This window comes from Glycine max, chromosome 3 (genome assembly GCF_000004515.6).
Source record: "Glycine max cultivar Williams 82 chromosome 3, Glycine_max_v4.0, whole genome shotgun sequence".
Classification (NCBI taxonomy): domain Eukaryota; kingdom Viridiplantae; phylum Streptophyta; class Magnoliopsida; order Fabales; family Fabaceae; genus Glycine; species Glycine max.
In genome coordinates, this window is record NC_016090.4 from 2,117,130 (window position 1) to 2,144,617 (window position 27,488).

At 33.6% G+C, this 27,488-nt stretch overlaps 3 protein-coding genes across 10 annotated transcripts; 1 reads left to right on the forward strand and 2 right to left on the reverse strand.

The window, feature by feature from the left end:
* Positions 1 to 971: 971 nt before the first annotated feature.
* On the reverse strand, positions 972 to 4,046 carry LOC100499989 (uncharacterized). Of its 3 annotated transcripts, none has more exons than XM_006576112.4 (3): positions 3,918 to 4,046; positions 2,379 to 2,726; positions 972 to 1,743 (listed from the first exon to the last, which is right to left on the reverse strand). In XM_006576112.4, the coding sequence occupies exons 2-3, from the start codon at positions 2,721 to 2,723 to the stop codon at positions 1,453 to 1,455; spliced, it is 636 nt and encodes a 211-aa protein (XP_006576175.1). In that variant the 5' UTR covers positions 2,724 to 2,726; positions 3,918 to 4,046; the 3' UTR covers positions 972 to 1,452.
* Positions 4,047 to 5,345: 1,299 nt separating this feature from the next.
* On the reverse strand, positions 5,346 to 19,872 carry LOC100820175 (putative acyl-activating enzyme 19). Of its 3 annotated transcripts, XM_026127723.2 has the most exons (18): positions 18,434 to 18,568; positions 18,283 to 18,341; positions 18,105 to 18,209; positions 16,750 to 16,946; positions 16,340 to 16,543; positions 14,875 to 15,582; positions 11,926 to 12,572; positions 10,870 to 10,945; positions 10,689 to 10,775; positions 9,650 to 9,693; positions 8,653 to 8,761; positions 8,512 to 8,571; positions 7,503 to 7,584; positions 7,329 to 7,393; positions 7,177 to 7,236; positions 6,823 to 6,867; positions 5,755 to 5,864; positions 5,346 to 5,667 (listed from the first exon to the last, which is right to left on the reverse strand). In XM_026127723.2, exons 3-18 carry the CDS (start codon positions 18,157 to 18,159, stop codon positions 5,436 to 5,438), a joined length of 2,781 nt encoding a protein of 926 aa, XP_025983508.1. In that variant the 5' UTR covers positions 18,160 to 18,209; positions 18,283 to 18,341; positions 18,434 to 18,568; the 3' UTR covers positions 5,346 to 5,435. The 3 variants fall into 3 exon arrangements, with proteins under 3 accessions (XP_025983508.1, XP_006576395.1, XP_006576396.1); XM_006576332.4 differs by adding an exon at positions 19,391 to 19,872 and having other exon boundaries at positions 18,105 to 18,608; XM_006576333.3 differs by adding an exon at positions 19,391 to 19,527 and having other exon boundaries at positions 18,105 to 18,637.
* Positions 19,873 to 20,106: 234 nt separating this feature from the next.
* Positions 20,107 to 24,457, forward strand: LOC100804672 (ribosomal RNA processing protein 36 homolog). 4 transcript variants are annotated; one of them, XM_006576336.4, is made up of 11 exons: positions 20,107 to 20,749; positions 20,867 to 20,959; positions 21,078 to 21,211; positions 21,321 to 21,387; positions 21,907 to 21,959; positions 22,547 to 22,615; positions 23,033 to 23,087; positions 23,172 to 23,246; positions 23,336 to 23,453; positions 24,028 to 24,074; positions 24,178 to 24,457. In XM_006576336.4, the coding sequence occupies exons 1-11, from the start codon at positions 20,741 to 20,743 to the stop codon at positions 24,277 to 24,279; spliced, it is 822 nt and encodes a 273-aa protein (XP_006576399.1). In that variant the 5' UTR covers positions 20,107 to 20,740; the 3' UTR covers positions 24,280 to 24,457. The 4 variants fall into 4 exon arrangements, with proteins under 4 accessions (XP_006576399.1, XP_006576400.1, XP_040870271.1 ...); XM_006576337.3 differs by having other exon boundaries at positions 20,421 to 20,749; positions 20,873 to 20,959; XM_041014337.1 differs by lacking the exon at positions 22,547 to 22,615 and having other exon boundaries at positions 20,433 to 20,749; positions 20,873 to 20,959.
* The last annotated feature ends 3,031 nt before the right edge of the window (positions 24,458 to 27,488 follow it).

Genomic DNA, 27,488 nt, shown 5'->3' on the forward strand with positions numbered 1-27,488 from the left:
AAATAATAATTCATAGTTTACACACACAATCATCATCAATCTAAGAGAAATAAGAACATAGTAATAAAACAAAAAATGAAAGATCACAGAAATTAATAGAAAAGGTACATAACAAATTAGATAAAAAAAAAACCGCAAAATGTGAATTGAGGGGAAAGTTTAAAGGATGAAGAAAGAACAAAACATAGGATAAAAAATAATTTTGTAATGTGTGAAGGAATAGAGGTCAAAACAAAGGTAACTTTTGTAGAAATATTTAGCCAAACAATGATGTTTCAAGAGTAAATATGGTTTTTGAATTCTAATATTATGGCAGTGCTGCTATAGCGACCGAAAAGCCACTATTTAGGCCACTACTGCGGTTATTGAAAATCGCTCAGCTATTTGAATTCCATAGTAACAACAGGTAAAGTTGAGGGCGAACCCTGGTGCAGCGGTAAAGTTGTGCCTTGGTGACTTGTTGGTCATGGGTTCGAATCCGGAAACAGCCTCTTTGCATATGCAAGGGTAAGGCTGCGTACAACATCCCTCCCCCATACCTTCGCATAGCGAAGAGCCTCCGGACAATGGGGTACGAAGTTTTTAGTAACAACAGGTAAAGTTCATATAGATGAATAGATGAATAGTAGTATAAAATGAAGTTGTGAATCACATAATGCACAAGGAAGATGATTCACCAAGATTTTTTACATGTTCATAAGTTCATTTCATGCTTACTATTTGGTTATTAACAGGTTTGCATTTTGTGGCATTAAAAGGCCATTATCTACTCTAATGTTCAGATTTTTTCTGCATAAAAAAGTTCATGTCGTAGTTGCTGTTTGATTGCTATTTGCTAGCAAGTTCAGGTTTTGTGGCTTGCTGTTTAGTCACTAACAGGTTTAGCTTGTGACACCAAAGCCATCTTTTGTAAAATGCCGTATCCTCATTCGAATCATGCTTTTCAAGTATTTTTAAGGTCATTCTACAAATGGCGAAACAATTTAGTGTTTCTAAAATTGCACATGAAATGATGCTACATGGGCACATATCCAAGGGTGTATAAGATCCTACACCAACTAGTCCGGTGACTAATGAAAGTATACAAGCATCACTCTACGAGGCATAAAGGAGTCTGCAGCACATTCCCTCTACAATAAATATCAGGAAAAAAATCTAGATGCAGTTTTTCAGGTGTTTTTGGTGGTGTTCTCCAATTATAATTGGAGTTTTAAACTATGCTGATATAAGTATTAATACAAACCTTTATTTTGCAAATTACAAAGGAGAAACTTCATTTCTAATTAGAGCACAGCACCAAAAGCACCTAAGCAACTGCATCTAAATTTTGTCCTAAATAAAACATGCCACCTATTATCAGACTAGATGTAAGAGAAATACAAATACAATAAAACAAGGGATCAAGACAAGTCCTAGCACACCATTCATACTTGTTTCTGATTGTCAACATTGTCAGATATCACCATTACCTTGCTGAGCCTTAGACTCATAGAAGAGCCTTACAGTTGAGTAAATGGTAGAGGGTTCAGCCATGGCACCATTGCCATAGTCCCCACAAGCTAACCTCTTTGTAACAGGCGGGATGAGAGAAATGCCAAGCTCATCAATGGAGATGAGATGCCGCTCTGTGAAAGGATTGTTCCACATAAAAGTGTTCATGGCTGGTGCAACAAAGAATGGCTTGCTGTAGTCCCAGGCTCGAACGATGCATGTCAGTAGATTGTCACACAACCCTCCAGCAATCTACAATGGCATATACTTAAGTAATGAAAAGGAAGGAAGTGACAATTGTAAATGCTTAAGTACTTAAACAGAAACATGCATGTAAGCCCTATGTAAGATTTACACACAAAAACTGAACACTAAAAGTTGGCAGTAATGGCTAGACAAGTCGGGGCAGCTACGATTAAGTTCTAAGGGTCACCGTTGAATACTCGTGGATTGAAAATGGCTTCTGCTCGAGGGGGAGACTATTATGTGGAAGAAACTCACACTTGAGGGAGAAATAGTTGGAGTACAAGTGTGAGGTGAAGTCTCACATTGGGTAAAAATGAAAAAGTTGAACACCATATAAGTGAGGAGAAGACCCATAAACCTAAACCTTAAGGTTTTGGATTAAGGTGTGGTATCAAGTTTACTTTTATAGTTTCTCATGGCTCATTGGTATAAATGTCCTTGGTATTTATCCCTCCTTATGGCACAACAACCTAAATCTTTAAGAGAGTTTATGAAAATAGCTTATTTTAATAAGCTATCAAGAATAGCTTTTGAAAATAGTTTAAGTTTAATCTTATTTTCTCTTCCATTGTAGAAACAACCTAAGCACTTATTCGATATGCACTTAATTAAGTTGTTTACCAAAATACATCCGTGATTACCTTGCCAAGGGTGTTTGCTGATAATGGAGCGATGACCATGATATCAGCCCATTTGCGAAGCTCAATGTGAAGCACGCTATCACCTAATTTCTTCCAACTAGACCATTCATTGTCATCCGTGTATAGAATTACATCCTTGGGCATTGCTGCTCTATCAATGAAATGCAAAGATGCACTTGTGGAAACTGCTCTTACATCTGCCCATTCAGAGAAACAGTGACAAAGATTTGCAAATTTGACAGCAGCAACACTCCCACTCGCAGCAAGTAGAATCCGGGGCTTCCTTGGGGCAGCATCCACAGCCATAGTCTCTCCCTCTGCCCTAACAGGTTCTGAACCGGCCATCACCTAGAGACTTCCACAGTGATCTTAAATATCCATGATTCAAACAGAAGTTTCAGCTCACTCATTAAAAACCTTCAAATTGGTATACTAAAACCCCTTTAGAGGATAACATATAGTTACTAAATATTTGTATCATATGAATGCAAAAGGAGAAATTCTTTAGTTATTGAAATAAAACTCAAATATGCATGCATCTAAATCCTAAAGATTAGACATAATCATTGGTTAAAAGCTAGCTTATCACGAATGACAACATCTACATCTTACGCCCTGTTTAGTTAAACTCCTCTGTAAGTACAAATAGTAGAAAGAAGGTAAAATAAATTAAACTTTTCCCATAAGTTAAAATCAATTTATGTACTTCAACTTTTTAGAAACTCTCTGATCTAACTTCTCCAAAAAGCTAAAGTTCATAAGTTAATTTTAACTTATGAAAGATGTTTGATTCATTTTGCTTTTTTATATTCTTCTTCTTTAAATGCTTATGGGGTAATTTTTTCAAACAGGGCAATAGGTCAATACCCTAAATATGTTTCGAAATACAATTTAATTTTAACAAACTGTTAGAGTGAACTTTTTTTACACTTTCAAACAATTAGAAATCACCCAACACATAAAAGTCAACAATTCGACCATATTTGAGAATCCATGATTGAATGACAATAAAAAATGATCACATAGACATATGCGAATATTCATTTATAACAAGGTGCAATATCCACTGCATCAATGCAAAACTGATATAAGAGGGAATCCACCATTACAAATTCATATTTACATACAGGCATTCCCCTCCCCCCAAACAAGAACCCTAAAGAGAGAGTTGCCTGTAGTAACAATCAGAGACCATTAAAAGAGAAAAAAAAAAGCAAATTTAAAACAACATTGTAATGAAAGGGAGGACCAATTTTAATAGGGAAAATCCCGGGAACATGAGTTTCGAACTGAATTCTAAATTAAACAAAAAATATTCTAAAACAAAACACATCCCAGGACAGGAAGTGTAAAATCCAAGATTTCTATTCGCAGAAACCCCACCAAAAATTGGATCTTTTTTCTTTTTTTTTTCTAAAAAAGAATGATGGGGTCGAGTAAAATGGAAAGAAAACAAAAAAAAAAGGGTAAGAAATGCATGAGTAACATGAGCAGAACAAAGAGTGAAAGGGGGAAAAGGGAACAAGAAGTGGAACTAACCAGGTGAGGGTGATTTTCCGACAACGCAACGCGTTTCACGTTAGTGTTAGTGTTCGCTTTGTGCTGCTGTCAGTTAAAAACAACATCGTCGGTTCGGGCTGCCTAAATCTCTTCTGTTCAACTCAGCCCACAACAACGTTAGCACGTACTACTAAATTTTATATATTGTTGTAAAATTTGTATTAAATTAAATTTTACAACTATTGTTTTATAAAATTTAATTTAATAAGATAACTACTTTTATTTTTCATTAAATGCTTTTCCCCCCTTATTATCAAATCACATGAGATTACTATGACTTTTTTTTTATAGGTAAGATTAGTGTGTCTTAATGTGTAGTCTTCAATTTGAAACTTAGATATATAACTGAATTAAGAATTTTGTAATCTATAGGAATTAAACATGCTCTATTTACGTATCGATTAATTGAGTTAAACTTCCTTAATATTGTATTATCAATCTATTTATGATAACTAATTTTTTTAATATTAAAGGTCTTTTATCCATGAAAAAATAAGAAAGAAAAAAATGAATAAGTTTTCTCATAAAATAAAATTAATTTATGCATAAGCTAATTTATAAAAATTCTCATATTAGTTTTCTCAAAGTTTCTTTTTAACTTATACATAGTTAATTTTATCTTTTGAATAAGCTTATTCATTTTTCTTTTTTTTTTCTTATAAGTATTTATGAAAAATATATTTAAACTAACCCTAAATACTCGAAAGAAAGCTTTGTTGTTATTAATGATCATACTCTTCAACTAGAATTACCTTTATGAAGAAAATTTGGGTTTTGAGTAAAAAATACTTTTTCCTTCCTTTCAAATTGGGTGCGTAATAGAATTATTTTTTTAATTTTATCATATAAATATCTAAACATTATAACTTTGAGACTTTTACAAATCAACATCTTTAAATTATTGATTAAACATTAATAAATGATTTTTTATATTAAAAATATGAGTAAAAATTCATAAAACAATATAATTAGAGTTGCACTGATAATACTTTTTAAAATAGACTAAAATATACTTTTGATTTTTTTTAATCTTATTTTTAACTTTTATTTTATTCTTTTATGCTTTAACAGATTTATTTAGGCCCTCTAATTTTTAAATTTGAGTCACTTTGATAATTTCTTCAACTTGAAAGTAATGTTAGTATTTTACATTTTGCAATGATCATAAACACACTTTCAGCAATTGGAAACCGATAGTAAGTTAAATGATTAAAACGACTAAAATTAAAAAGTTAAATGACCAAAACAAAACTAATCAACCTTATGAAAATTTTTATCTATAAAGTCACCTCCAATTTATCCCACCAAGATCTGCATTCTATACCTTTTTATTCATTCATACATTTATATTTATTTAATTTAGCTACTATTGTTTAAGCATATCTAGCTTAGGTTACAGCCTGCCTATATATGCCTGGATTTTCATAGATTTCAGACTTTAAATACAGAATCAATCCACTCAATAGAGTGCAACAAAATTGAAACTATACAAGCTTTTTAACTTTCATGTTGCTTTGGAATTTCAAGGGCAATACAATGCAAGTAGTCATCCCGACATCCAACAAAAATCCGGCCACCAATCATTAAAGGTGAAGAGAATACATCCCCTGGCAAGTTTAGCTTTGCAAATTCTTGCACATCCCGTCTTTGTTGATTTGCATCTTCGGAGTGATTCATGTTCACTCGAAGAAGGTGTATGCCTCCAGAACTGGAACAAATGCAAACTAACCTGAAAAAAAGGGTAAAAACATAGTTTGCAGTTGATTACTGGTAAACTGCACTTTCTCTTTTATTTAATTAAGAAAACAAAGCTAACCTGTCTGAAGAATGGGAAGCATCAGACTCCAGCTGCAAGTGTTCGTCAACGTAAGCAGATGCAGTAATTGGATCTCCAACATTGTATTCCCACAGTAGGTCCCCTTTCTCCTGGTGATAATCCAACATATAGAACAAAACATAAGTAACCTGAACCCCTTTCACTTGAACCAACGCATTGGTAACACAATTTTACATGGGACAATGATTTAATATTGTTTATACAGAATGGGTTTATCTTATTTTCAGTGTTCAAGAAAACCTGTACAAGTTCACTAATATTAAAACTAAGTAAACGAACATTCAAATTAGTTACAGTTTAGGACAATTTTGTGTGTTCTTTAAAGTGCTAGAGCATAGAATAGATGTTTGTCCAATCAATACACGCTGAAAATTGAATATTTTTAAACTGCCAGATTTAAGGCATCACCGACTGTACAACACTAAATACTTTTTTAATGCCACTGGCATATACTCAAAGGCAGAATGAATATTACTTTTGCAAGATTTGAACAGATGCATGTCTATTAACTTTTTTTTTTAAAAAAAAAACTTAAACAGTTAAGCAAGAGTCAAGAAACTATTTTATAATCCTCAAAATGACCAAACTGTGTATTAGCATTAAAGAACATCATAAGTCACTCTTTAGTCTGCAATTGCCAACATCAGGTGGATATGTGGATTCATCTCTACTCTTTCTTTTGAAGAGAGAGGTGGGAGTGGAATGCACAACAGTTGCTAGAAGTATAAGATTTCAAGCTATGTTTGCCTCCTAACCTGATCTAATTTACTGAAAATACATGGCATACTAACATGTAAGACTAAAGCTATGAAATATAACACAAAATGAATTGGAGCATCGTCAAAAAGGGAAAGGGGAGGGAGAAAAACTGCTAATACCAAGCAGCCAATAAATTGATATACAGATTCAGCAATTAACTTTGATCTCAGATAAGGAATATAAATATAGTTAAAAAGTAGCTGGTCATGAATCTAATACAGTAAAAATTAAAATCCACAAAAAAGATAAAAGAGAAATAAGGAAACAAATTTATCTGTCAGTTCTCACCAGTTTGAATGAGTACACACCTCCGCTTCTGGAGCATACAAGCACCTAAGGTGGAACAAAAAAAACAAGTACTAATATAAATAAATCTTTCACTGGTTATTTATAATGATGGAAATATATTTCACCTGATAACTCTATTGTATACAAATATCCTTTATTTGGATGCACTAAAAGTAAACTAATTCAGTGAACACATTTCCTTATGAGTTAGTAGTTGTTACTATATTGTATCCTGAACAGAAACCAACATAATCTCTCACAATCTTTTAATAATCTTGACAAAAGGATGTTAGGGGGCAAGTGGAAAAATGATTAAGAAATGACTATGTAAAATCCATGAAGAGATTGATGTACCTCATGAGGAAGAACAGAAGGTATGCATGGCCCAGCAAATATTGGACCATCAGTTGTTTTCTGAGCAAAAATCAGCAACAAAGCACGTTAAAATTACTTTCATCCTGGAATATAATTTAGATTGCAACCATAATGTGGTCCATACTTTATACCTTCCAAACAATGGATCCATTTGGGTCCAATGCAAGAACATGGCCATCTACCAAGCAACATATTACTGAAAGAAACAGGAAAAGGCATACTGCTATAAGGACAAAAATTTACACAGGACACACATAATTAGAAAGACATACAATATAATCAAAAGGCAAAGTAACAATACATACCAGTTCCATTGTGGGCAACAGCAAGAGAACCAAACACAGGGACTTCTAATTCATGTAGCCACAATATAGTAAATGGAGAAGCCTGGATTCAGAAAAGGGATTATTTCATCTGCTTAGACCAATAGCTCTATTGACTTGAGCATGTTGGCAACTTCAACACTCAGCAACATTAGCAGATTAATGCATCTAATGTTCAAATTTCAAACTAAGGATTAATCTCTTGGGTCAATACTAAAAAACTTCAATAATTTACTTTTTATATTTTTTCTCATCCATTCCAATTCAATCACCAAAGCTTTAGGCATAAAAAGCTGTTTCAAGAAAAAGAACTACGCAAAAGCAAATATGTGCCTATTTATACCAGATTTGCTATAAATTGAAGTGCATGAAATAGCTCAAGTGCTGAACACCAGGCAAGCTACAAAATCCTAATTTATAATTCATTAAGCTGTCAAAATGCAGGACAATCCAAATGTTTAACATTAGTGTACCTGTTTAACTCCTTAGTCATCCTGTCAAAGGCAAGCTAAGAGGTTTTGGTAGACTTCTTTTAACCCATACCTTTAGTTGACAAGATTACTTTATTCTCTCAATATAACACTCTAGTAAATTCCTTGTTTCTTTTCTTATACTTTTTTTTTTTCTATTTGTTCTTTCCTCTATAAATCTCTAGTAATTGCCAGTTTGGAAGACAAACATTAAATATTAAACTCCTTGCTTCCTCACATTTTCTTTTTTCTTAGGTTATTTCCTCTGTGGATATATAATGATTCAGTTTGCAAGATAAACATAAAATACCATAGTTAATGGAGTTACCAACAAATGAAAACCTCTGAATCTAAGAGGGAAGAAGCTGACATTTGTACAAATTTTTTTTCACAAGAAACTAAATCCGAAGGCTGGAATTTGGGTATCTGGAAACAAGGCACTCTATAAATACAGAATTGAAGCTCCACTAAAGAAATTAAAAGTATGCATGGATATTAATTGATTTATAAATTTACCATACCGATATTGATATAGCTGTTATACGACCACCGGTAGAGGCCACATAAAGCAAGCCACGAACCTACACAAAATTAGTAAGAACTCTAGTAATTTTTAATTTAACAATATGTATACATTATGTCATTTAGAAGGGAAAATTCACCTCATCAATTGCAGGTGACCCATATATACTGCCTCCACATGATAGCTTGTACACACAGCAATGTTTTTTGTAGTCAAGAGCATACAAGTTATGATCATGTGAGCCACACCTATATAAACATAAAACCATGCTAAAAACTTACAAAATTTCCAATCAAGCTACATGTAACATATCTTTTTAACATATAATATATCAGGGACTTCTGGCAATAAGACACATTGGAACATGTATTATTTGACATACACTATTAGACTCTGAACATGAACTCTGCAGTGAGAAGTTCCACCCTTGCTTCTAGTCTAATAATTAAAATTTGGTTAAATTAATCACCAGGTTCTTGAACTATTTGGAAATTTTTAATTAGGTTCTCAAACTTGAAAAAAAATTATAATAGGGTCTTTGATCTTGGAAAACTTGTGACTGGATCCCTAGGGTTTTTAAAACCGGCACACATTGTCATTTTCTTGCGGTTAAAGCTGCCATAAACTAACTTCAGGGACCCAATTTTTTTTTATAATATGAAAGATCCGATTACAATTTTTTTTTTAATTTAAGGACGTAATTAAAAAAAAATCTAAAATAGTTCAGGGACCTACTAATCATTTTAACCTTAAATTTTTTGAACGAGGTGATGTTTAGATTCTAAATATGGTTAAAAGTACGAACTTATTTAATGCACAAGGATTACTAATTTTAATGATTTATATTATTAGAAAAGAAATTTTATTAGAGAGGAAAGAAGAGAAGTATTGCATGGGTATATTTTAAAGTAGATTTGTAGATTGTAAAAACTTAGAAAAAAAACAACTTAGATGTGGTGGCAATTGACAAAAGGATTGAAGGAAGATATCATACCGGTAAAAGTCATCCAGTATTTAATATAAAACTGAGAAGAGATCAAAGTAAAAACAAATACGTCAACCTATAATCATTCCTGAATTACCCAAATGCCACAAATACCATTACTAAATAGAAAGAGAAGCGAAAAAAAAAATACCAGATCAATTGTCTGCATGTGTCTACAACTGGCTGTGCTTTTACCTTCACGAGTTCAAAAACATAATTAGAAATTGACCACAGAAGAAGAAAGGGAAATGGGGGACTATGATGAAGTCAAATAACAAACAAACAAATAATAACAATAGGCTTATCCCTCTGTATGAACAATGAATAAATGAAAAAAAATACAGATAAACAAAGGAAGGTACAACTAGGGGAGGGAGGATAAGACATCCTCCAAAATAGAAAACAAAAAAATACAAGGAATGTGAAAAATAAATGCCACAAGGTTGCTGTGCCACTGCATATTAGAAACGGAAACTCCCTTGAAACAGCCCGTGCAGAACAGTTAAGAGAATCGATGAACAGAATCACTCAATATTTTAATCATTAACAATGTAATATACCAACTTCTCTAAAGAAATGAAGATACTCAGTCAAATTCTTTCCACACAAATATTTCCCACACGAAAATTTGGAAGAATAAAATGTTATTTGGTTATTTCACATAAGACTTTGTTTGGTCAAAGTGAACAGGTTTTCACTCGTTACAAAAAATTTAGCATTTTATAGGATGCTAATAATAAAATGCTGAATTTATTATTATCATGAGCCAACTATCTTTTACATATCTGCCTTTATTGTAAACACGACGCACAAAAATGCATGACCTATTTTTACTATGTCCAGAGATTCAATTTTTATTTAGAAAAATGGGGCAACAAGGATCAAACTCTTGACTGCCTGCCTTTGTTCAAAGAAGCTTTAATAACCTAACTACCCAAAAGCTTAAGCAGTTAGGTTGTTAGGTGAAGTGATATGAATGACTTTATTACATCTCTAACAAACAATGAAACATGGACAATCATGCTTGAGGTGTTGGAATGTCGAACGTGTTTCTAAGACTGAAACTTCCTCAACCCCAGTAACCTATTCGTGTTAAAATAAAAAAGAAAAAAAAAACTTGATGAAAGAAGGCAGACACCATAAAACCACAAACAAGAAAGTACGGGAATTTGAGTGTTAAAACTAGATACCTCGCCAGAAGTTTGGAAAATCCAACAGATGCGTCCATTCAAAAAATCAAGAAAATGTATTTTTCCCATGTAACATCCAACAACAACCTAGAGAAATGCCATGTGTTAGAACAAATGGATAGAATCTTATAATCTTATTGGACTAGAATAACTTAATATTCAATAACAAAGGAAAATCAACCTGGGAAAAATCAGAAACAATTGCTGCTGTACATTCAATGCGTCCTTTTAGTTTGATCTCCCACTGGACAGAACCACTAAACCAATTATTAGGTAGCAGCTTTACTTTAGTAGTGCTAGAACAGAAAATAGAAACCAAAATATAGTTCTAGCATAAATAGTGAATGCCTCTGCTATGGCCGAAGAGCTTTACATTGTTAACCCTCTATTTATAAGCTACAAAGCAAATCAGTATTACAGCAATTGAAGCATATAACAATATAAAATGTATGTATAATTCAAGCACTGATGTAGTTTTAGGCAATAGGAATAATGCAACATTGACAGAGATGTCTATTCTTGTCCAATTCAAGCATAACACTGCAAGATTGTGCAAATTAAATTTTAGATAGTAGACTAGTAGTTAAATTTTCCAATCTTTTAAGATATTTTAAGTTTTAACAATTTCAAAACCAGAACATATGATATAGTAAATTTTGTTCTGCATCCCTGATCAGTTTTCTTGTTCTTCTGGTATGACTTATGAGTATTCTACATATGTAGAATAAGTTATTTTCTGTCCACAAACTTCAAATACTGAAAGAACTCATACACACTGCAGTTTTCTTGAAGTTTTCTTGAACTCATGCCTAATAATAATTGAAGTTTTCTTGTTCTTCTGGTATGACTTATTTTCTTGTTCTCCATCCTGCAGTTTCTAATACAGAAAGAACTCATACAAAATTGCTAATATAGGATAAGTTATTTTCTATCACATACACTCCTAATAATAATTGCCTCCAATCCATCAATGGATTTTTCCTAACCCACTTGGATCTCAAATCCCATCTGATCCACATCATACATCAATCTATACTAAAAGATTATAAAGTGTAAAAGAAATTATCATGATGCCAATTGCACAATTGGTCAAATATTAGATGAAAAAATGAGTTATTGCTGGTATGCAAATTTTCATCAGAACCTGGAGATTAAACTATAGAATGAAAATTCAATCATACACAAAATTTTGATCCTTTAGATTGATAATAAGACAAATGTGTAGCAACAGATTTACCTTCTGGCATTTATGCAGAGAAATTTATGAGAGTGAGATCCAATGAACAAATAAATGTCTGTGCCTTTAAACACAAGTATTGGGGAAGCATCAACACAAGATTCCATGTAAACTTTCCAAAAGTTGTTCATGTGACCTCTGCTGCCTCTTGGAACATTTGCAGACCAAGTTGTTTGGTTTGTATCAATTACTGCCTGCTTCCCTTTATACAACACCTTGTTGCATCGGCTAAATGAGAATGATAATAGTGAAGGGGAATACCACGGGAAGGATTCATCACCCCATGATGTAACATCTATCAAACCCCTCTTTAAGCGTTTAGAAGGAAAAGAATCATGATCATTATCTTTCAAAATCATCCTTGACTCAAGAGGTCTAGAATTTTCAGCATGATTCATAGAAATATGGTTATCTTGCCTGTCTGTGTTTATTTGCCTACAACAATCCAGCCTGTTATGCAAAGAGCATGATCCTTTTTTCTGGAGAAGAGCCATACAAAGCTTAAAAGGAGTTGGATAATAGTAAAGAAATTTCATGTCAATCCCCAAACCATAAGCAACATGTGCAGCAGAAAGAGAGTTACCGCCCATCATAAAGAAATCATCATCATTACAAACCTTTTCAACCATTAAAGCATCGTGAAACGCCTGTTAAAGCAATTATTAAATCAAAATCCTTAATTATTCAGAAAAATCTTTAATAAGCAATAATAATTGACTGAATTTCCAGAAGAAAATACCTTTAGTGGACTCAAATTTATTGCATGAATAGTTTAGGAGTCATGAATTTATATGCATAGAAATACACAAATGAAATATATAGAAAATGTCTCTCATTATATTAGAGGTTCACAAACTCATTCATCATTTGTAATGCATCATAGATCACACAATGGAAAGACATGTATATGCAGAACAGTCACAATTTTCTAAGGAAATTTTATTCAAGAGAAAAAGGATGAAGAATCCTCAAAACAAGAAAGCCTAAAGGAAAACAAGCAGTCATGTGAAATTAACAAAACGAACATGCTTGAAATAAAATAAAAAATAAAAAAACCGAACAAGATGACTTATAAATCAGTCCTTCAGAGATGAATATTGCCAAGAAAGACAATGCAGACAAGGTAAAAACCCATCATACCTTGTGCTAAAAAATCAAATAAGAACAGGGCTGCAAGGTTTGAACTTGTAGCCACTGGGTCATAGAGGCCTCAATGTTGTTAATGGCGGATGGCGGTTCATGGCGGAAAGCCAAAAATCCGCCATAAAAATATGACGGATGGCGTAGCGGAAAATGGCGGATGTCATGGCGGACCAAAATATATATATATATATATATATATATATATATATATATATATATATATATATATATATATAAACTCATTGAAATTGAAAAAAACAAAAGAGGACTGGACAGGAAAAAAAAATTGTGGTGTCAAATAGGAAAAAAAATAAAAAATGGGACTGTCAAAAGTAAAAAGTAGGTGTCAATTAGCAAAACGAAAAAAAAAGCTGCAAACACAAAAAAGGGGTGTCAAACAGCAAAAACAAAACAAAAAAGGGGTATGAATATACACAGAGGAAAATATCGCAGCGGGAGGTCAGATCTTCCTTTCTTCTCAGAAGCTCATTCCGAACCTTTTGTAGACTCATTGTCGGCGCCTTCCGCTCTAGATCTTCGAAAGGAAGATCTGATTCGAGAGAATTTGCACCTTAGAAAGGGTGACCTCGCACAAGGCCAATTGGTCGCGGAAGTGCGAAACTGCCTTCGTGCGCGTTGTCACTGCCGTTCGTGCCGGTGCTTGTCACCGCCGTTCGTGCCGGTGCTCGTTGCCGCGCTTCGTGCCGGTGCTCGTTGCCGCGCTTCGTGCCGGTGCTCGTCGCCGCTGCCATGGGGTCGTCGCTGTCAGTCCAACTCCTACTGCGAAAAAAAACAAAAAGAAAACGCTATTTTTCGCCATGCCGCCATAACCGCCATGACCGCCATGGCTATGGCGGCCGCCATTCGAAACCCGCCACGCCACCACTATTCGGTGGTGTTTTTTCAAAAAACCGCCATGCCTTTCCGCCATGGCCACTTTTTAACAACACTGAGAGGCCTTAATAAAATCATGGCCATACATTTTTTTTTTCTTTCATTTATAGCAATAACATAATGTCATTTTATTCCCAATCAAATTAGACTACCACAACAAGAGAGCTGCTATCAACATTCACTCTAATATATTGTCACCCATTCTCTCTTTTGTAGGGCAACAGGAAACTTTCAATTGCAGATTTTATATTTTCATGTTGTTTTCTTTCTCAAGGGTTGTTGGAATTACACACATTGTATGGGTAGTTGTTCCAACAAAGAATAGTCACATATTCATGTATCTAGGAATTCACATGCATGTACATAGGTATTAGAACTTCATTAATATTCTTGTAAATTTCACATTGTATTTACTCCCTAAGTCTATATAAATATAGATCAGCTGAGTGGGTTAAGCACTCAAGCATTTCACAACCTCTAGTCTCTTCAATAAGGGTCTACAGGCTTTGTAGAGTAACTAACAGACAGAAAACAAAATTATGAAAATTGAAGCAAGCACTTTTTGAAGACAGACACAAACCCACTCTCCCCCACTACCTTTCCTTTTCATTTGTTGCATTCCTAGCCAGCGGTAAGAAGTTCTTCAGATACAAGAGGCACGCGATAAAATCAAAGCACAGAGTCTCTTAATCAGAGTTTTTCCAAAAATGTGGAGAAAAAATGAATTAGAATTTGGTATCTAGTCATGCATGCCAGTAAATGTCAAATACTTTACAGCTTACATTATTGTTCAAATCAAACTATGAAAATTCAATTTACAAAGTATAGTTGAATACAATGAGGTCCAAGGAGAAATTGTGATTTCCGTTGAGACACAAGATAATTTGTCATTATAAAAAAATGAAACGATACCTTTTTAATAAGTTGCAGAAGATTGCTGCAGTCGATGTTACTAACTTTATCCTTGACATTCTTTGTCAATAGTGCTGAGCCAACCAACAACTCATAATTAACTTTACCACTTGGAGACACAGGAAATGATTCCATAAAGAAGAAACGGTTGGGAAGTACAATTGATGGAAGTTTGTTAATCATCCAACTTCGGATTGCAGGTATTAATAATTCACCTGATCTTTCCTTTTTCTTTAATATGATAAAAGCTTCAAGAAGCACAAGTTCTGCTTCATTATTTCGACAAACTACAGCAGCATCATTTATATACGGATGTTCCCTTAGTAATTCTTCAACTTCTTCTAGGGCAATACGCTGTCCATTGATTTTTATAATGCGGTCTTTTCTTCCCAGAAATACAAAGTCACCACTTGGCAACTGTTTGACTAAATCACCAGTTCTAAAGTATAATTGGCCTTGGCAAGCGTAACTTCGAGGCAACTTTGCAAATGCATCAGACATTATATTATTAGGTTCATTATAGTAATCCCTAAAGATGCAAGAGCCACCAACATATAGTTCTCCCTCATTTGATGCACCATTTTCATTAAGAAGCATCATCACATCACAGTTAGTTATGGGTAAACCTATTGGAACACTAAATAGCTTTTCTTCCTTCAAAATCAATGGCATCCTCTTGCAATCAAAATATGTACAGTCACCAGAAACCTTAGTTTAAAAAAATGGAAAAGAAACAGAAATGCATTAGTCAATGATAATTATACAAAAGACTATAAGAGTGTATTGTGACAAGACAAGCACCATGACAAAAACTCATAAATTTGCATTAAAAAATAATAGAGAAAAAGAAAACAAATGCATTAGTCAATGATAATAGACTAAAACTCATAAATTCGCATGTATGTTTTTTTATACGCGTTTCAATATTTTTCTTATACTAGGTAAACTCTTACGAGTTTGAGTAAATTTTACAAGTCAAGTTAGCCTCCACAAGTTTACCTAAAGTCTTGAGTTTGACAACCTTGTCCATACCTACATGAAGTGTAGTAATTTGGAAGGTGGAAACAAATGAATGAGTCAATGCAATAAAAGTGATCTCAGTTGTCACTCCCACTCTTCCCCCCTTCCCTCCCTTTTTATCATTGCAGCAGCAGGGCAGATGTTCTAGTAGTTAGTGATAATAATTGCTATGTGTATCAAGTGGCAACTCTGTTTCTAATTAATTCATTTGGTCTATAATATCTAACATACTGACTACATAAGCACTGAATTGCAGTAACAAAGCAAGACAAAAACAAGACAGAAGGTAGGAAATATTTTGAAATTACCTTGACACATTGAAAGAAACAATGTTATATCAAAGTTGTGAGTGCAAGAATGTCATAACTGGAACCAGATGGCAAATGTAAATAATGAACGCTATTGGAAAATCTCAGACTATAGAAAGATAACCTTATGCTCTTACCTCAGTACTTCCATATAAATTTAAGATTGATGTCTTTGGTAATATAGTTGAAAGCATCTCCCATAAGGTCAAAGGAAAAGTTTCACCACTAAGCACAAGCAATTTCAGTGAATTTTCAACCAGCATGTTAGCATGGGTTTGCAATCCAGGAAGAATAGTCCTCATTAGTGATGGAACAGTTGTAAGCCTATTAACAAAATATGCCTACAGAAGTGTTTAATATAACAGGCAAAGTAAGAAATTGAAAGAAATATAATTTAATTAATAGTACTAACTGATACTGTGATAGAAACAAACAGAACACAGAAGGCTTCCCAATCGTATGTGATATTTAAAATATAAATATGGTAACATTATTGGATAATATTGGCAATATATAAATAAAAAAAGCACAACCAGAACTCCCATACCTGCAGAAAATCTATTATAGAATATATATTTTCTTTTAGTTCGTTGAAAGGAGGAATAACTAACACACAAGCAGTCAAAATAGCACTGAGAAATTCTTGCAGGTGGTCAATGAAGCTAACTGATGAATTAAACAACAATAGTTCCTGCCCATTCAGAGGATACATTCCTTGCATCCATAAAAAGCGATTTGAAAGACCTAGCGAGAATGCAAAAGTAAAACAAATTGTAACATATCAAAATCACAATATGTATACTGATATACATAAAATAAAATAAAATTATGGATACAAAACTTTTATTTTAAAAACAGATAATTTAGAGAGGAAATTGTTTTGTTTTGATAACAAATTATAAATAACTTTCAATAAAAGATGAACACTTATGAACTCCAAGAGTCCACGTGCTAATTGTTACACTGTTACAGGAATATATTATGTTACACCTCCAAGAGTTTGCATGCTAATTGTTGCCCCATAACCATAAATCCATAATACATATCTTTTATAGCTCGAATATGCATAATTGCATTATGAACTCTTTTCTATAAGAATATCCTTCCACATAATTTCTCATGGGAGCTGTTCTGGACTAGGGTTGGGCCCAAGAAGGACCAGATGAGTTGTCCACACAGAGGACTAAAGATAAGAAAGGGGGGCTATAAAAAAACCCTTAACCTAAGCACCTCAAGTTATGCTATCTCTCTATCCCTCGCCTCTTGAATCTACTCAATACTGACTTGAGCGTTGGAGTCCTTACAAGTGACACTCCTCACCATTGTGGAGCATGGATGACCATTATTGAAGGACCGACATACTTCCTTGAGATCGCAAGGTACTTGATCGCACCCCACTAGGCTTGTGAAGAACAGAACCCTATCTCAAGCTTTTCCTATATCAATGAAGACCATTTACAAGTCTTTTTGCTTCCATACCAAACCTCACAATAAGTATATATGGTTGGGCTCCCTGGCATAAAACTGAATGGATCTCCAGATAGGAGAATACATCTAAACAAGATGTTTAATTCAAAAAAGTAGAACTATAACTATTGAACATTGATTTACTTCATACAAAATTTTATAATTCCTATTATCCATTAAGGATGTCAAAATAAATAAGAATCATAATAATACATTATGTTAAGAGTCAAAAACCATAATATGAAAGAAACTTGGGAACACAATCAGAAGGTTTTGACAAATATGACATGCTTCTTCTCATGTGTAGCACAGGAATAAGAAAACTTGGGAAAGTGGGAAACTAATAGGGGTTACAATGTAATTTAACATTTTTTAGTAAACAAATCTTGCTTTTATGTTCAATAACAGCTACAGAAAACCACAGTAACGAGTTACCTTGTTCGGTGCCACACACTCCTTTAGGCTTTCCAGTTGATCCAGATGTGTACATCAGATAGCTGAATGATCTTCGTTTTTCATTGGCACAAGGCCATGTTAAATCTGTTGGACCACTACATACTTGAATGTTTTCATCAATGGAGTAATTCAAAACAGGACAACTAATTGACTTTACCAGCCAATGTGATTCATCAAGCTTGTCCAAGTTGCTTTTCCCAAAAGAAGATTGGGACCCTATAATGAGATCAACATTTGAAGAATAAGCAACAGACAATATTCTTTCGTTTGGCCAAATCGGATCCAGAGGCAAGAAGGCTTCCCCACACCTCAGTACTGAAAGAACAGCAACAACATATTCAACAGAAGGAGGCATATAAATGCCCACAATCTTTGGCCTATACTCTCTACTTGATTCATTCATAACCCCTTCACTAGGCATGACAGTTTCCAAGGACTCAGGTGTCTGTACAGTTCCCTCTTCACAGTTGACACTAACGTTACCTGCAGCAGAATACAGTATGCCACCCATTCTGACACATAAAAGATTCAAGCATTTGCAAAATCTTCTAAAGATATTTGAGAAAATGGAAGCACATATTTATTTTCTTAACACAAGTTAACTATCCAATCATGCCTTATTCACTTATTTTTATTACCATGTAATAGATGCGAAATATCCATCAGTTTTGTCAATAATTAATATCTGTTAGGATATTGGAACCTAGTTCTACTCAAGGCCAAGGTAATGTTCGTGGTCTTCACTCTTATAAGCATTTCATATTTTCATAATATTAAAGTGAAAAATAACTCATTCCCTCACTTTCCCACCAACTTCACCCACCCAAACACACCATAAAACTAGCTTGCCCACTCTAATGGACCATGTAACAGCACATGAAAAACTCACATGAGAGTTTTATTCTCAATGTTGTCATTAACAAACAAGTATCTTAAGAGTTGAAAACTAACTGACTAACTTTTTTTTTTTTGGAAGGCAAAAGATATATATATTATTATTAATAGATAAACTAACTGACTAACTACCTATCTAACTTTTGTGTCCCACCCAGAAGTCTCGCATTGCTTAGGAATCAAGGCCAAGAGCAGTTTATAATCACCCTTCTGCCTCGACCCACCGAAGCAGAGCGGACAATACCTCGGGATACCGTGTACTAACTAAACCAGCGAATTTAACCAGAACACTAACTAACTATCTAACTAACAATTAACAAATTAACATTTGCCAAAAGAAAAAGTGTTTCATCACTGAGCGAATAAATAACCTCGAGATTGGACTGTGATCAAGTGCGGGTCATCCGCACCAAGCAGGATGGAGCGGAGGCGGAAGCTGAGGGAACGAACGGCGTTCGAGACACGAGAGTAAGTGAAGGAGCGGTCCCCATGATACAGTGGCGGAGACGTGGACTCGACGCGCTTCTCCAAGAGCGTGGCGAGGTCGCCGTCGAAGTTGGGGGCGGTGGAATTTTCGCGGTGAAACTGTCGGGAAAGGTGGGCCACGCCGGAAGCGTGAATCGCTGCGATTTTGTTAGGGTTTGCGGACGCTGTTCGGAAGAATTCGTGGGAAATGCAACAGAACTGTGTCTTCTTACTCTCATTCTCTGCGCTCATCGTGCCTTCGTCGTTCGTCGGTTTCTCAAAGTTCTTTGGTGTGTTTGTTTTGGCTGAAAATAAGTGCTTTTAAAAAAAGTGATTTGTAATTGTATAAGTGCTTTTCTGTTACAAAATTTAAGTTAAAAGCTACTCTAACATGAGTCCGTGTAATAATCGAATTATGAAAGTAATACGTTTTATAACATTTTTTTTATATTTTTTTTTAGGTTTAATTTGCTAACTTTTTTTCCCCTTAAAAACAAAATGTTTCACAACCAAAAATAATGAGACTAATTCAGGTTTTATTTTCTATTCACCCTCCTTAAGCTCAAGCACTTTGAAGCTTTGAATATACTATTTCATATTAGAATATAGTTTGAAAAATTATGTTTTCTGACTCTGTTATGTTTCAATGACTATAAATACTGAAAGTTTTAAACTTTCAATATACTATTTCATGAGATTAATTTAAAACTTTGAATATACTATTTCATATAAGATTTGTGTTGACTTAAGAATTTTATGTTTCCAGAAATATTAAAGCAATCAAATTTTTATTTAATCTTAAATTATGTGTTCTATTTGTTTTTTTTATTTTTTATAATAATACTTGTGCCACGGTCTTCCATCCTAACTTTTTTTCAATAGTTATTATAAAATATTGTAATCTGTATAACTTATGAATTATGATTGCATATTGTCAAGATTGCTATTTTGATTGGTAGATTGGCGTATTTTTATTATGATTGATAAATGATAACTAATTGTGATTTGTAATTGGTTTTAGCCTTAACTGATTGGCAGATTACTATTATTAAGTATTAAGAAATTGTATCTGTTTGATTCTTAAATATAACGGATAGGATATTTTAATAATTGTATATAGAATTGTCTAAAACCTTCTCAGTTCCCTCTTCACAAACCCTCGGATCACAGTGTTAGGGTTCTTCAATTTTCTCCGATTGCCATCAAACATCACACACCACCCACCAACTATACGTCAGCATTGAACCCTAAAATACATGACTCAGGTACTCTCCCAATCATTAATCACCACTTTTGATTTCATCTTTTTTTATTTTTAAATTTGACGTAAAATTGAATTCTATTTCTCTTGGGGACATAACTGATTTGTTGTTGAAATGAAGAAGCAGAGAACCAGAATCCCAGATTCCATGGAAACCCAGTACGAGGAGAGTGAGAAAGACGAGTCTTCCTCTTCTTATAGTTCCTCAGAAGACGTGGGTAGCTTTAGAAATATCATAAAGTTGCAATTTTTATGGTTATTTTTTTCTTTCTTTTGGGGTTTCTTCAAAACCAAGTTCATAGTGAGTTTGTGATTGATTTTGATGATTATAGGAGGAGGAAGAGATAGAGAAGGAGCTGGCTGATGTAACGTTTGAGGAGTTGCAGAAAGCACGCTCGAATGGGGCACATGCATTTTTCCAGAAACCCAAAGAAGACATAAAATTAAAAAGGGCTAACAAGAATAGGTATTGTATTTGTAGCAGTTTAACAGAGTGATGATTCTTTTTTTATTTTTTTTTTCTGATTTTTGTGTCTTTGAAACCTGATGCAAGTAAATGTGTAATGTTTTGCTAGGCCAATGGAAGCTAGTAGCAAGAAGCCAGTTACTGGGTTTAGAGAGGTCATCCAAGCTCCAAAGAAGGTGGATTTATTTGTTACTTGTATAGAGTGTAATGTTCTATTTTTTTTTTCCAAATTTAATTTGTTACTGTTTTTCATTGAATTCATTGAGTAGTTTAGTTTAACTCCTCAAAATCTAATGAGGCCATGTAGCTTGCATAGCATTTTAAATTTTTAATATTTTAGACCTATTTGGCTACTACCCTGTAGTGCCATTTGGTGGCTTACATAGAGGAGGAAGACCGATTGCAGTTTGTTGCTTGTTGTTTGGTTTACACATGCACACACATTCTCACACATTATTAAGCCTCTGGGTTCATTGTCATGTGTGTAGATTTTGGATGTGAACTGGGTTAATTGAATTACTGAAATGCCTTTAGCTGTGTAAGTGCTTATTAGAAGTTTTGAAATGTCAGTGCTTGTGCTATGTGACTTGGAATTGCAGAAATTATGTTGAATTTGAAAACATATATGATTAATGATCTTTCCGTTTTATATATCTTGATCTTATTCTGAGTTTGTGTACCTTCAATAATGTCAGGTTGTACGTGATCCACGATTTGAATCTCTTTGTGGTAAACTTGACCCTGATGGGTATGCTCACCTCTGGACATTTGCACGTTGTTCTTGTTATGCTCTTTCTTTTCCAGTTTAATGTTGTCACCATTTACACTTGTGTTAAGAAATGCCATAACTTTAGTTGCAATCATCATTACAAATTTCTAGTAATTCCATACTAGTGTAAAGCTATGTTGATTCTGGTTGTCTTTGCTATTTTAGAGCATGCCTAGCCATGTGCTACTACTTAATATCATAAGAAGCTAGTTCCTCTCTCATGGAAGAGTCAACTCTGAGAATGGGTTAAAGTAGTGAACAGAAAAATGTAAATTTCAAATGAATATCCATAATGTGAGGAAATTTTATTTCCAGAGTCAAGTTTGAAATAATCTTTGTCATAGATAATAATCTTTTCCTTGTCATAAAGAATTCTCTTTCTATATATATATAAAAAAACACCTGATATCCTAATTTAAAACATATATTATGCCTCTACTATGTGTTAGAACCTGTCAGATAATGTTGAAGGATCCTTATGCTGATCTGTATCTTAGTGCATAACTAAGAAATATCAAATCCTAATATCCCAACTTAAAACTTATTATGCCTCTACTATGTGTTAGAAACTGTCAGATAATGCTGAAGGATTCTTGTTCTGATCTGTATCATAGTGCGTACCAAGAAGTATCAAGGTATTGTTAAATATCAGAAGCATGCTCGGATCTAAGTAATTCTATATTTGATTCAACACCATATTCAAGCATGTTGTAAGATATGCTGTTTGCCTTACTATAGGGATGTGGGAGAAATATTAGTATCTTTTGTTTGGCTGACTAGTTCTTGAAGTGGTTCTTGCAATGCCCTGTCCTTTAAGTTGGTAGCATTTGCTTGGGAGTTAGTATCTAATTACATAATTGATAGTTCTAGCCTAGGTTATAGATTCATAGCATTTGCTTTCCAATAGATTTTATTTCATTATTACTGGATTATATTTTTACATATGACATGAACAAATTAATGCAACTGGTTTTTATGTTCCTGTTTTATTTTAAACATTGTTTTGAAGTAAATCTGGAAACTTGTATTAATATATGTGCTTGGACTTGCAGGTTTAGGAAGAGATATAATTTCTTATACGAAAATGATCTTCCTGCTGAAAGACAGGTAGCCTTCCAAATTATAAAGTGTAGAATTTTCTCTATGGCTTATTCTATGGATTCCTCTCATTTCATCATCTCGGTATAACAGGCTCTTAAGAAGGAATTGAAAAAATATAAAGACCCGAAGCGTGTAAATGAAATAGAAGAACGTATATCATGGATTGTAAGTACTTGACTTTTACAAGTTTGTCTTCTACTTCCAAAAGTATGATATTTGTTAATTTCTTTGATCTTATTTTCATGTCTTTTCAGGATAAACAAGTGAAGTCTGATTCAGCGAAGCATATTGATGCAGAAATATTGGCTAAGCACAAAAAGAAAGAGAGAGAAGCAGCAAAGCAGGGAAAACGTCCTTTTTATCTCAAGAAATGTAAATCTTCTTCCTTTCTTGCCCTCTCTTTTCCTCCTCTGTTTCTCCCCATATGTTGAAAATGAAATTTTGCTTATGTTAAACTTGTTTTGTCTGTGCTTTGGTTACAAGAGAACTTGAAAAATCATGCCCCCTGCTATGTGGAACCTTTGCTACTTGATCAGAATGTCTTGTAGCTCTTAAATAATTCCAATATTTGAGTGATTGCAATTACCTTTTCACTTGTTGTAAGTTGTAACTCACCAGTGGTTTAGAGTTGTAATATGTTTGATAATGGCGATGCTAGTAATCTGTGTAGTTCAATCATGAAACAGCCTATGGCCCTACTAACTATAATAAGGGATGTTAGTGTTTGTTACTGTGTAACAGTGACTGTAGGACATAAAGCTACATCTATGTAGTATTGGAAAGCAATGTAGTTCATTCATGCATAACAGTTAGGTTCCTTGGCAATCCTATGAATCTAACTGAGGGTTAATGGGCACCAAACTAATAAATTTAATGACTTATCAAACAGATAAATTCAAATGAAACATCAACTATAGATGCTGACTGCTTTTTCTATTCCTTGCAGCTGAAATACGGAAGCAAAGGCTTATTGAAAAATATAACCATCTCAAGGTATACATCTTAGAACATGTTTCCGTGTGTACCCCTGCCCCCACCCTATTATGCCACTTGTTGATTGTCATTTTTACTAACTCTATCTACTCATCATTTTTAGTCATCTGGCAAACTGGAAGCATTTGTTGAGAAAAGGAGGAGGAGGAATGCTGCAAAGGACCATAGATACATGCCATATCGTAGATCTGGTGATGTGGAATAGGTTTTGTAGCTTTAAGATTCTTTTGTAGGCTAAAATTATACTGGAATATAGCACCAAAAAGAAAAGTAGTGTATTTATTCGGTCTGCCATCTTTGGGGATTAAATATGAACTCTTGTTGATGACTATCATGGTATTTGTTCTGTGACTGGTATTTATCTATTCTTGAAGATTTACTAATTGGGGAATGGAGAGGCGCCTCTAGGCTATAAGGCAATCTTTTGATTCTCTGCTATGTTCTTGTGGGAGAACTTCCTTTCGCCATTATCGTTAGGTCCCTTGTTTTAGAACCCATGTGTAATCTGTTCAAGCTTTTTCTTAGAAAAAAAATTCATTGATAAACAATCAGAATCTGAAAAAGAATGAGATTTTTTATTTTCTCACGTTACTGAGTAGCTTGTGAAAAGTAGGAATTATAATGTTTTAAAATAAAGTATTTTTTTTAGAGTTTAATGCTTATGTATTGATAGTATAAAAAAGTTTTACTTTGTCATTTAATTACACAAATTATTATTTGAATTATTTTAAAAGTTAATAAATTTATCATACATGGAATACATGAAAGACTGTGATTTGATTAAATAATAATGTAATTTTTTTTTATCATGTGAGTACATAACCATTTTAATTTTTTTTATCATGTGAGTACATAACCATTTTTTATAGTTGTAATCAAACAAAAAATGTAGGCCAGTTTTCTAATAATTCAAAAACTACATAAAGTCAGTTTGATATATAATCCTAAGCTTTAGAAGCAATGTGGGCATTTCTAGAAGTGCTTGCGTTTGAGATTCTATAATTCCATGTTTTTGTAGCAACTGTACAGAGTACCTGCATAAAATTTATTGTCTTATTAGGAAAATGAAAGTTAAAAAGCAAAGATTAATGAAAGTTGAACAAGACCAATTTTTCCAAGATAAGCATCTACACTAGAAATTACATTAAATGCATGCATTTGACAATAATACACTAACAACATATAGGTAAGCATGTAATAATACATAGGCAGATTATTTTTTTATAAGAAAACAGGTTAGGTTTGGACGCATGAAATTGTTCAAATATACAGTGAGCCCTTTACATTGAAGTGAGAATTTGTAAGATGAATCATTGAACCTGTTACTTTTGTTTGGACCCATATTAAAAAAAAAAGAAAAAAGCACTAGCTAAAGAGTATGAAGTCGTCTCGCTTAAGTCAAATTTAGAACTTGAATTTTAAAACATAATAAGCATGCCAAGTCAAATATAACACGATTACTTTTAAAATATAATGATGCAACGATTAGATAACATCTAATCAGAAAATGAAATATAGTAACTCGTAATAATAATTAGTTGTTTATTGGTAAAGACATTCTTCACTATATAATCATTACACAAGTAGTTAATCATTTTGTTTGCAATCGTGTATTACATGCATAAACAACAGAATTTCATTGATAAACAAGAGTCAAAAGATCGTAGGCAGAGGCTGGACAAATACTAATCACATACATATGAGAAATAAAATATCCTTTACAATTTTCAATAAGTCAACCACTCCCTCCATATTCAAAGAGGGTGGCCAGAGAAAGAGAAATGGAATATGGACTAAGCCAAATTTAATTGGGTATCATCATACATAGGATGTGAAGCAAGAATCACCCTGTTTTTGTTAAAGAATCATAAGATGATACACCCACTCAACAAAAGAATACGCGTCCTTGCTTAAATATTTGTTCCAATCAAAGTCATGTTTGACAAGCCTAAGATAAGTTGCACTCTGTATCTTAAGGCCTATCTGAAGCATATCACGTGATGAAGCACCAACAAAGAGTTTATATGGGATATTCATTTATTCCTATATCTCAGTACAGGCACTTGCGCTTCTTTCCACTTGGCCAATTCATAGTTAAAGCTGATCCCCTATGGTTAAACTATATTTACATGCTTTTGTTAATTTGGTATAACGGTGGGCTGATATTGCAGGGTATCATGTTCTTATGTATATGATTTTGGGTACCCATTTGTGTCCTCTTATATATAATTTTACCTTTTTGCTGATTAAATAAACAAACGAGCCTAAACTTTAGAGATGTAGAGAAATTTACATTTTGTTGACAACTTTAGGAGACTACATATACCTGAGGTTAATTAGTATTACTAATTATAATTTTTTTATATCTTCCTTTTTTTTTCTTGCTTTGATGTGCTTATCACAGTTTCTCTCGGAAGTTCCAATCTAAAAGGTCATATTATCTTTTAAGTTGGTTCTTTCTAAGGGATATGGGGATAAGGAAATATTTGGGACAAATAATGATATCTTAAATGTATTGATTTTTTAGATATAGATTCCTTGAAACTAAACTTAGATGCTTTTGGACATATAAAACTAACTACCTTCCATGTAAAATGATATAACAATTAGATATGATTGTCCTTTTGTCCCAAACTAGGGGACAATCATCATGATGCATATAAGCCACATTTTTGTTAACCATAAAGAATAGTGCAATGTAAACACAAAATAAGCTTCACTTCAAAAGCAGAACAGGCATGTAACAAAACTATCATAAAAAACTAAAGCACCACCCAGCCCAGGGAGTGACAGAACTTAATAACTATCCATATCTTGAATTTTGTTTCTTTCATGAAGAGCTGAAGCAGCAGGGGTAATGCATTTCAAGTTTGGTTTTGTTCAGCCTATTAGCACACAAAAACTCAACAATGTAAAGATGTGAAAAATCTACAAAAGAATGCCTTAATGCACAAGTAATGCTAGTTAGGAAGAGCCCACTTCAAAATAAGGTGATTATTGTTTGGTAACCTGCAGAGTGAAAAAGAAGTTGAGTTTTTGGCTTGGCAATCTTAAAAAGCATATTTTTTTTGTACAAATCCCTAAAGCAGGTTGAGTTGCCCAGTTTAGCCTACTATACCCACCTTAACAAATTAACTTCATTATGATTTATATACACTCTTTATCTTACATACGAAACTTGGACTGGAATAACTTTTTTCCCCACGTATATAATTCTACTTGCTAATGCCACCTCTATCAGAAGGTGCTTATACTTTTTTTTCTTTTTAAGAACCGGGGTCTGGTAATATCTTCCCTTGTAATTTGATTCCTATTAAGAACCAATCAAGCACCGGTGCCAAAATTTTGTTAAGGTGGTTGAAATGGTCATTCTAGAATCCAAAGATTTGAGAACCATTAAGTTGAGCAAACTGA

Excerpts from the sequence above, each read along its gene's own strand:
- LOC100499989 (XM_006576112.4), bottom strand. The coding sequence starts at position 2,723 with ATGGCCGGTTCAGAACCTGTTAGGGCAGAGGGAGAGACTATGGCTGTG. Across the intron at positions 1,744-2,378 it reads CAGCAAACACCCTTGGCAAG|ATTGCTGGAGGGTTGTGTGA; the intron begins GTAATCACGGAT and ends ATGCCATTGTAG.
- LOC100820175 (XM_006576332.4), bottom strand. The coding sequence starts at position 19,736 with ATGAGCGCAGAGAATGAGAGTAAGAAGACACAGTTCTGTTGCATTTCC. Across the intron at positions 16,544-16,749 it reads CTATAATAGATTTTCTGCAG|GCATATTTTGTTAATAGGCT; the intron begins GTATGGGAGTTC and ends ACACTTCTGTAG. Across the intron at positions 10,946-11,925 it reads CTCTGCATAAATGCCAGAAG|TGGTTCTGTCCAGTGGGAGA; the intron begins GTAAATCTGTTG and ends TAATTGGTTTAG.
- LOC100804672 (XM_006576336.4), top strand. Across the intron at positions 21,388-21,906 it reads TCATCCAAGCTCCAAAGAAG|GTTGTACGTGATCCACGATT; the intron begins GTGGATTTATTT and ends CAATAATGTCAG. Across the intron at positions 23,088-23,171 it reads ATCTTCCTGCTGAAAGACAG|GCTCTTAAGAAGGAATTGAA; the intron begins GTAGCCTTCCAA and ends TCGGTATAACAG.